Here is a 9,375-nt window from a genome sequence, read left to right as displayed (position 1 = left end):
ACACATGGCCAATAAAGTTGATTCTATTCTATTCTATATTATATACCTTAAATGAGGCGGCAGATGCATAACATGAAAGGAAACAAAAGCAAGTACAAACTCAAATATAAAAAGATGAGAGTAAACGGATTTGTATTGAAATGTTATCCCGCTCTGCGTTAAACACAGGGTGTCACCTTCCTACACCCAACATGGGCACAGCCACACACAGGTGCCACCCCCAGCGCTGGGGGCCTGATGGTTACCAAGCAGCTGTGTAGCGTGTGCTACAGTCACCCGACCGGCAGTGCGTGTGAGCCGCGTCCCTCCTTTATATGCCGGTAGGCAGCACCGCCCCCTCCTCCCCGTTGCCCTGCGGTAAGATGGCGGCGGTGGCTGCCGGTGACAGCGCTGCTGCTGCGGAGTGAGGCGCACGTGCCCCTGAGAGGATGATGGCGCCGGCCGCTGCTGATGCTGACCCCTAACTGCCGGAAGCGGCGTCCTCCTGTGTGAGCCGAGGTAGCGTGCGCGCAGCGGCCCTGGGCGGAGAGGCGGCCGGAAGAGGCCGGCCTGTAGGAGCGCCGCAGCAGCTCGGGGAGGGTGTGAGCTGAGCGGCCTGCGTGCGTGTGTGACAAGCAGTGCTGGCCACGCCGCTGTCACCCGCTCATCCTTCCTCCCGCACTCATCCTCCGCTCGTCCCGCACCCCCCTCCCCAGTGTTCCGGGGCCCGCTTCCCGCCGCCGCGATAGGATGCTCTTGTTCGTGGAGGTGAGAGTCGAGGACGGGAGGGCGGGGAGCGTGTGATCAGGGGGCCGCCATGTGACTCAGGCCGGCCTGACACAGCAATCCTGGCAGCCTCGCACCGCTGTGACCGTGCTGGCCGGGGAGGGGGAGGGGAATGGCGGGGACACCGCAGTGACCTTTTGTCAGAGCTGCTGCCGAAGGTTACACGGAGAGGCGCCGGGGGAGAGGCCTGTGGCCATATGGAGCGTTCTGCCGGGGGCCCGCAGCGTGGACAGGGGGTACTGTGCTGAGAACATGGGGTACTATGCTGGGAGCGGGCCATCCATAGGGGGTGCACCGCCTGATTACATATGTAGCGCAAATATGGTGGAATTGTCACTAGTTGCCTGTATGCAGGTGCCAGCTGCTGGAGAGCTCATGTCGCCATGTAACCTTCATGTGTGAATGATCGTATCTGTGCAAGTTAAAGTTATGTTCTATAATATAAAGTAGGTCACAATTGTAGTAGTGTTACAAGTGTTATACTGTAGGTAACAGTGTTGTAGTGTTATATGTGCAATACTGTAGGTCACATTTGTGGTAATGTTACATTTGCTATACTGTAGGTCACATACAGTATGTGGTAGTGTTCCATGTGCTATACCAATGGTTCTCAACCTCGGTCCTCAGGACCCCAACACACGTTTTCCAAGTGAAATAAGTAGCACCACCTGTGGATCTTTTAAAATGCTAGTGAGTAATGAGTGCACCTGTGCACATGCTGGGTGACCTAGAAACGTGAACTGTGGGGGGACTTGAGAACCACTGTGCTATACTGTAGGCCACATGTGGTAGTTTTATATGTGCTATTATTTATTACCAGATATTTATGTATTGCATAAATATTACACAACGCTTTACATTCACATCAGTCCCTGGGCCAGTGGAGCTTACGATCTATACTCCCTACCACATGTACACGCACACATATTCATACTAGGGGTAATTTTGTTGGAAGCCAATTAACCTACCAGTATATTTGTAGATTGTGGGAGGAATCCAGAGTACCCTGAGAAAACCCATGCAAGCATGGGGAGAATATACAAACTTTGCACAGTTAGGGCCATCGTGGGAATTAAACCCATGATCTCAGTGCTGTTAGGTATGCCCTATAGTGCAGGTTACATATGGTATATGTGCTATAGTGCGGGTCACCTATGTTAGTGTTGTAATGTATGCTTTAGGGTATTCACTTGACTTTTTCAGATTTAAGTTTATTTTGATCCTGGCACATCTGACTTGATCATGTGGTGTCTCTGGTCCCATGTGCCCCTGAAAGGCCTGGGATGACATGAGTGCAGTATCACATATGCTTGGTGTATATCCGGGTTAGTAATGTTGAGCTCCTGTGATCAGCAGCGTGTCCCTGGGCAATGAGAGTTATAGCACTTCCTGGTGTGTGCAGCCAACCAAGGACGTTGCTGCTTGCTGGCTTCCATTTTATATCCAATGTTTCTCTAACTAGGTTACTGCTTCCTTTCACATACACACATACTTTTGTGTGTACTGTATGTATATCATTTTATAATGTATGTTACTGCTTCCTGCGCTGTCACATTCTCTGCCATTTATTGTGGTATGCGTACATGTAATATGGAAACTTTATGTGGCAATGTCTGCATTTTATGCCCTTTATAAATCTGATGTTTTAACCTTGAAATAACCATTCCTTAGACAACATGTCTTACAACTTTTTTCTTAAAAGACTTCGTAATTGGTTGCTCTTCTGTGTCTGTATTAGCGTAATCCTTTATATAATGTTTGAGTATTTTTACATAACATTGTTGGGAAAAAAGCTGTCACTATCTTGACTGATCTCATTAAACTGAGGGCTACAATTCCTGTATGTGTACTGCCCTAATTGTGACACACACACTGGACATTGAGATCTGTTAGTAGTAGCTCTTTATTTAATATATATATATATATATATATATATATATATATATATATATATATATATATATATATATATATATATATATATATATATATATATATATATTAGAATTCCTTTATTCGTCTCACAATGGAGAGACATTTTCAATCGTTACAGCAAGGTTCAAGTACACATAAGAGAGTAATAGCATAATAACACACATAATAAGATATATATATATATATATATATATATATATATATATATATATATATATATATATATATATATATTATATAAAATTTATTTTTTTGCCTAAAAATCTGATCAGATAAAGATCCTGATCCATTTAAAGAGCCTCTACACCTCGGTGAAGTGATGTTAACTACTCTTATATCATGATTATACTTAAACACCTTGTTTAAAGCATAGTAATACGGCATAACTTTTTCTCTTGAGTGCTCAAGCTGTGTTGCATTGGTGAAATTGCAGCACATGTAATGCATTTTAAAAAGTCTACATTTGTGTGAAGCGCTATTTTTCATTATTAGTTTTTAACATTTTTCCCATTGAATGAATGACTGAGTCCTGAATCTATTTGCAAAGTTGATACAGCCTCACTTTACTTAAAAAGGGAGTACAGAATATCAGCATTGTAGCCTTATAAATGATGAAGCAGAAGTCACTTAATTAAACTAAATGATTTTTCTTACAACCATTGGAATCTTGAGTTGTCTCCTGCATGCCACAAAATCTGCCCGACCACCATATAGAATTGATATATACACACTTAGATTTGTATAGATATAAACATATAGTTATAGATCAAGGCTTGTCCTTTTTTTTTTAAACGGTAGGAGCTAGTCATTGTTCTGTATATTGTGGTTCAGCTGCAAGTATGTAACCTTAGTAATAGAGGGTATTCAATTAGCAACTGTTGCCTGTAGACACCCACTTCCTGACCCTTTCTCTGGCACCTTGCAGCAACTAGCATCATAGGGTAATTCAGCTGACAAAGCACGTGGTGCATGTTTCCTGGATTTTGATGCTTCGGTTTAAACGGATACTGACAGACAGGCTAACCTTGCCCTCTTTATCTGTGACGAAACACCACAGGGTACAGTCCTGCTTATATTGAAACGAAAGTTTTAGGTTCATATTTTCCGTATTATTGACTTTAGTTTTACAGTTTGCGCAAGTCCACGTTGTTAGAGGGTGGAATAGCTGCTAGGTCTGTCTTTGCATTTACTCTGGGATGCGGTTGACAGTCAATAAGCCGAACACTTTGGGTCAACATGGGTTTTTCACGTTTTTTCGATCAAGAATTTTTCATACTTCAGAATCCAATCAGACCTACAGTAGAGGGAGTAAATAAGTGTACCAAGCCTAGCATGACAGGCCGACTTTTTCAATGTCGGCCTATGACTGGTGTCGACCCTTCAACTATGTTAATGTGTTGACCAATAGTTTTCAACCTAATGACTGTCAACTTTAATGAAATCAACTCTGACCCATACCCATTACTCTAATGCTGTTAGAATTTCAACTATTTTGTACCTGCTTTCTGTACATAAAGGATGTTTTTCTTGCTGGTTTTTTTTTTTTTTAATATTCATACATTTTTATTGAGGAAAAAGTGTGTACATAGTTGAACAAAATACGGCTCACAAGACGTTTCATGGCAATATACCGGATAAGGAATATTAACAATAGATATGGAAATCCAATAGTAATTGAGGTTGTTTGAATATGTTCTGAAGATAAAGTCTTTGTGGATGAAAGAGTCCCATTAAGTGGAGGAATCAGTAATCATGAAATTCAAATGGTGTTGATGAGGAGGTGCATTGAAGAATATAATATGCAGTGAAGAAACATTCATCTTTGATCCATTTAAAACAGAGCTGAAAATATTTTTACATTTTATATCTTTAAGTGTATATCAAATATACGACCCTTACATTCATAGTTAATTTATTATTCAAATTCTTGAGTCGTAGATAATCTGATATTAACTATTTGTAACAATAGAGAATAGGAGAGAAAGAAAGGACATGAAAGAGGGTCGAAGAGAGATATTTAGGGTACATGGGGGAGAAGAGTAAATGTAGAGGGAGGGGGGGGGGGGAGGTTCCACGCTGAGCTCTAGAGGCTATCCTTAAATAATATTAATAATAATGGTGGTGGCATGGAAACATCCTGTGGCAATGAAAATGTGGAGTGATAGTTTTAAGGGCAGGAAATTAGGTGGATGAGCCGGTGTTGTGTAAGTGGGGAAAACTAATTTGAATCTGTCGGGGCCGTGTTGGGAGATTCAGAGTGGATATAATCATCCCAGATACGGAAGAATCATTGGGCATGGGAAGACTTCAGTAGTGAAGCTTCAATCCAGGACATTTTAAAGATAAAAAAGTGTGTTTCTTCGAAAAGTTGCAACTTTTTCAAAAGAACTTTGGCTTTGTTGATTGTGCCCAAATAGACGCGATTAGTAGCTAATCCCTTCTAAAGTTCTGGTTGAGGCGCCCAAACCACAGTAGGCTGCAGGTACAAATGCCTCCCCTGTGAATAATGGGTGTCTAAATGGAGCAACATTTTAAATTGCTTTATTTTACCCCCTAGTGGTAGCCACATGGTATAACAATTGCACCCCCACCCCCTAAGACAGTGATGTTAAACTCATGGCCCGCCAGCTTTTGTGGAACTACATGTCCCAGCATGCCCTGCTACAGTATTAGCAATCATTATATAAAATTTGTGGCAGGAAAACTGCATGGATTTTGAAAGGTGCAGAGTACTAGATTGAACACTAATTTGCAGAGGAACTTATTTAGTTTCACGGCGGCAGATATCGCATGCGATTTGTTACCTGTTCGTAACCCCACTATCCACTATGGCATGGAGATGATTTTATATAGTGCCCGAAGCGTAGCGAGGGGACCAGGATTACTTTACATGTATTCCGTGGAGAGCACACGCAGAATGCATGAAAAGTAATCCGCGGGGCTCGCCACGCTTCGGGCTCAGTGACTCGCTGCGCTCGCCACACTATATAAACTCAACTCCATCCATTGGGGTTATGAACAGGTACTAAATCTCATCGCACATCAAATCGCATGCAATATATCTGCCGCCGTGAAACTAAACAAGTACCATTTTAGCACATTGTAAGTCCACTGCTAATGCAATGTTTACATGGCCTAAGGTCTTACCACACCAAGATCCAATGGGGCAATTCATTTGTTCTTTAAGTTGTGATAATTGGTGCCCATTTTGCAGTTTAGTTGTTTTTGGTCACCTTTAAAATATTGCGCCCAAATAAGTTAAGCCTTAGCCAGTAAATTTTAAAAAGTGGGCTATACTATTGGGTGTGACAGGAAAAGTGCTTTGTGCGTATGAACAGCGGACGTTTTACACATTTGCGCTCACTACCTCCTGGGTCTGCAAAATTAAATATGTGCACCCACTGTTCTCAACCGACTGGAACAACAGTTGAATTGCTCAGTTGACGCCTAAATGTAATAGTCTTGGTAAAAAAAATTGAATTGCCCCCTGTAATAAGTTCCTGACTTATTGTTTTACATGTCCTGGTGACCTGAAAACAGGCCTACTCAGGCTCAAAAAGAAATCCTCTGTCTGCTCTAACTGAATAATTCACCTGTTAATGTGTTCACAAGTGCATTCGATGTGCGAGTTATCTTAAAACAAAACCGTTCTTGTTGAAGAATGTGTCAAATCTCCTAAAATGTGTTTAATGTGAAAATACAATTATGTACAGTCTAGCCATGTACAAATATTTTATTTCTTCATCTGTTTGTGTGCCCTTGAGATGAGCATTGTAAAAGGCAGTGTTTTATGCGCACTGTATTGTGCCTACAGTACATCAGATTACTGTGCCAGCCTGCATATACCAGCAACTTTCCCTACTTTGTATATTTATATTGCCAAACTGTAATATACTTGTGTATGAGAATTTTGGCTCATGCTCAAATCCCCATCTCCCCCCCCCCCCCACATAAAAGCGAGCTGTGGTGCATGACCTGAACTTCCTTGTATTTCCTTTGCTATTTGAACAGTTGTGTGCTGAAATCATCTAAAACTTGCTTGCCAGAAAAAGCAGATTGTTTGACCTCCAGAACGTATTTAGACCTGATCGCAAAGCACATTTTTCAGCAAATGGACAAACAAAGTTCTTGTTTCTGTGCAGGGTAAATACAGGCTGCTTTATTTTTATGACCCCATACACTAATCTGAGTTATCGGTATCACATGCAGCCTTGCTTGCCATACCTCTGCAATTACCTGGGGGACGGCCTGCATATGATCCATCACATGCAGTTCTTTATCATAAAATGTTTTGTATGTGACCCCCAGCAAGTGCTTCCGGATCTGACATCCTGCGGGTAGCACTTGCGGTCTCTGGATCCGATGCACGTGTGTCTGCCCATCAGAATCGGAGGTTAGGCACATATGGTTTACTCACTTTTCATCCAATTTCTTGACCTGATCGGTACTTGTGTATTATCACGGCGCCCACGATGTTGATCGTAGTACATCGAATGCATCGGAATGCGATGCGATTTTTAATTGTACAAGCACCCTGATTGGTGCTTACAATGTTAAATGCATCCCCATTGTCAACGCCACCCCCACTATTAATGCCAACCCGAAGCGTGGTGAGCGCAGCGAGTCCGCGAGGGGCGGTGGTACGCGTCCTCCGACCTTTTACATACCCCCACTATCCACGTCGGCGTGGAGTTGATTTTAGATAGTGTGGCGAGCACACGCGGATTACTTTATATTTATTCCGCGTCCCCTTGCGTGGCTCCCTGCGCTCGCCACGCTTCGTGCTCAGTCGCTCACCACACTACCTAAAATCAACTCCACGGCAGCGTGGATAGTGGGGGTATGAAAAGGTCAGAGGACGCGTACCGCTGCCCCTCTGCGCTCACCACGCTTCGGGTTGACATAGACAATGGGGGGGGGGGGGGGGGGCATTTAACATTGTATGCACCCATCAGGGTGCTTGTACAATTAAAAATCGCATACGATCGCATTGCATGCCATTTGCTGGAATTCGATGCAATATTTAATTGTACATTTTGTCTTTTTCACGCGAAAATCGCATCACATACCCTGTTTAGTGGTATGCGATGCGATATGCGCCATGATAATATACAAGTACCGCCTGATCGGTCAGACTCGGGTGAATAGAACCCAAAGTCCTAAAGTATCTGACACTCGTTGGAGCCATTCAATTGTTACTATGATAGGGCTCTCATGACTTCTGTGCCCAAAAGGATGACATTTAGCTGTCTAAAATCCTTCTGGCACCATCTCAGAATGCTGCAATTTGCACTTGAAATTGCTCTTAGCCATCATCTTGTGTTAGCCAGGTGGTAGCAGTCTCCCCCCTAATCCATACCCCTTTCAAATCACACATATAACACAGGATGTTTGTGTCGAGGTGCAGTGTAAAAGCACCAAAGTAAAAATAACTGGGTTGACCAAACCGGACTGTTAGAAGCGTCAGACCCGGGTCGACCTGTGTATAATGAACGATCCGGCTTTAGTGTGAAAGGGTCTGACCTGGGATCAAAATCCACCCGGCTTTAGTGATGTGGAAGCGGTTTTGTTTTATATTGGGTGGATAGTTTATGGACTTTCTCATCATGTGAAACATATTACAGTATATCAGTTTGACTACTTTATTTAATAAAGTCTCTGAACGGCAGATATTTGAAAATATTGGTGATACAACATTTCCTGAAATGTTTGTAAAGCCTGCCTTACACCAAACCAATTTTTATCAACTGGTTGACCAGTTACAATTAATAATTTGATTTCAAACACCAGAATACAACTGGCACGTTTTGTGCAAATGCTCCCATTGGAAGGGAATATGTACAAACTAGAAATATAATTTAAAGGGGAATTTGATTAAGCACTGCCATAGCTTCCTTCTAACGTGACTGGTAACTGTTGAACGGTTTGTGCCATGGGTGCCCATATTCCTGTTCCCACCCTACTGAGGTGTAGAGCAATGATCTGCATCATAGAGTGGCGTTTTGGCAAGACTCATTGGTTTATCCTTTTACATGGTTAATCCTGGGGCATGATGGTACAGTAAGTGATGTATGTCCAGTGATGCAAACAATTGAACATTGCCCATCACATTAGTTGGGAGCTGCGGGCAAAAGAAAACAAATAAATTCCCCTTGGATGAAAATTCAATTGCTTTCAGTGGTGTAATACTTAATGGGCACATGACAGCACAATTAAATTGTTCCAGACACCCATTTATTATCGTTGCTGTGTTTTTATTATGTAGGTGTCATTTTGACCATAAGACAGAGAGCACTTTAAAATATATATATATTCTTTTTATGGATGAGTGTTTGTGAATCTATGTACCTTACCCATGTAAGAGTACATACTCTTAGGGCCGCACGGATGGTGAGGCCATGGGTAAGTTCCCACCATGGCCCTAACTGCAGAGTTTGTATATTCTCCCCTTGCTTACGTGGGTTTCCTCCGGGTACTCCAGTTTCCCCTCACAAACCAAAAATATACTGGTAGGCTAATTGACTCCTAATAATTAACCCTTGAGTGAATGTGTGTGTGTGTGTGTGTGTGTGCATGTGGTAGGGAATATAGATTGTAAGCTTCACTGGAGCAGGGACTGAATGTTAAAAAATTCTCTAAAGCGCTGCTCAATATGTGTGCGCTATATAAACAGCG

The 9,375-nt window shown here is 42.5% G+C and overlaps 1 protein-coding gene across 2 annotated transcripts in view; it reads left to right on the top strand.

Annotated features, from left to right (window-relative positions):
• Positions 1-341: 341 nt before the first annotated feature.
• The window catches only part of LARP4 (La ribonucleoprotein 4), a 45,166-nt gene continuing 36,132 nt past the window's right edge, over positions 342-9,375 (top strand). The window contains exon 1 of one of the 2 annotated variants that reach the window (XM_083169487.1): positions 342-498. Coding sequence is in view for 1 of the 2 variants with exons in the window: in XM_083169486.1 (XP_083025612.1) it covers positions 730-747 (18 nt within the window). In the remaining variant the exon portion in view is untranslated. The other variant, XM_083169486.1, reaches the window with a different exon arrangement.

Source organism: Crinia signifera, chromosome 2 (genome assembly GCF_055691185.1).
Source record: "Crinia signifera chromosome 2, ASM5569118v1, whole genome shotgun sequence".
Classification (NCBI taxonomy): domain Eukaryota; kingdom Metazoa; phylum Chordata; class Amphibia; order Anura; family Myobatrachidae; genus Crinia; species Crinia signifera.
The sequence above is the reverse complement of the archived record's forward strand: the minus strand, read 5'-3'. Positions and strand labels throughout refer to the sequence as shown.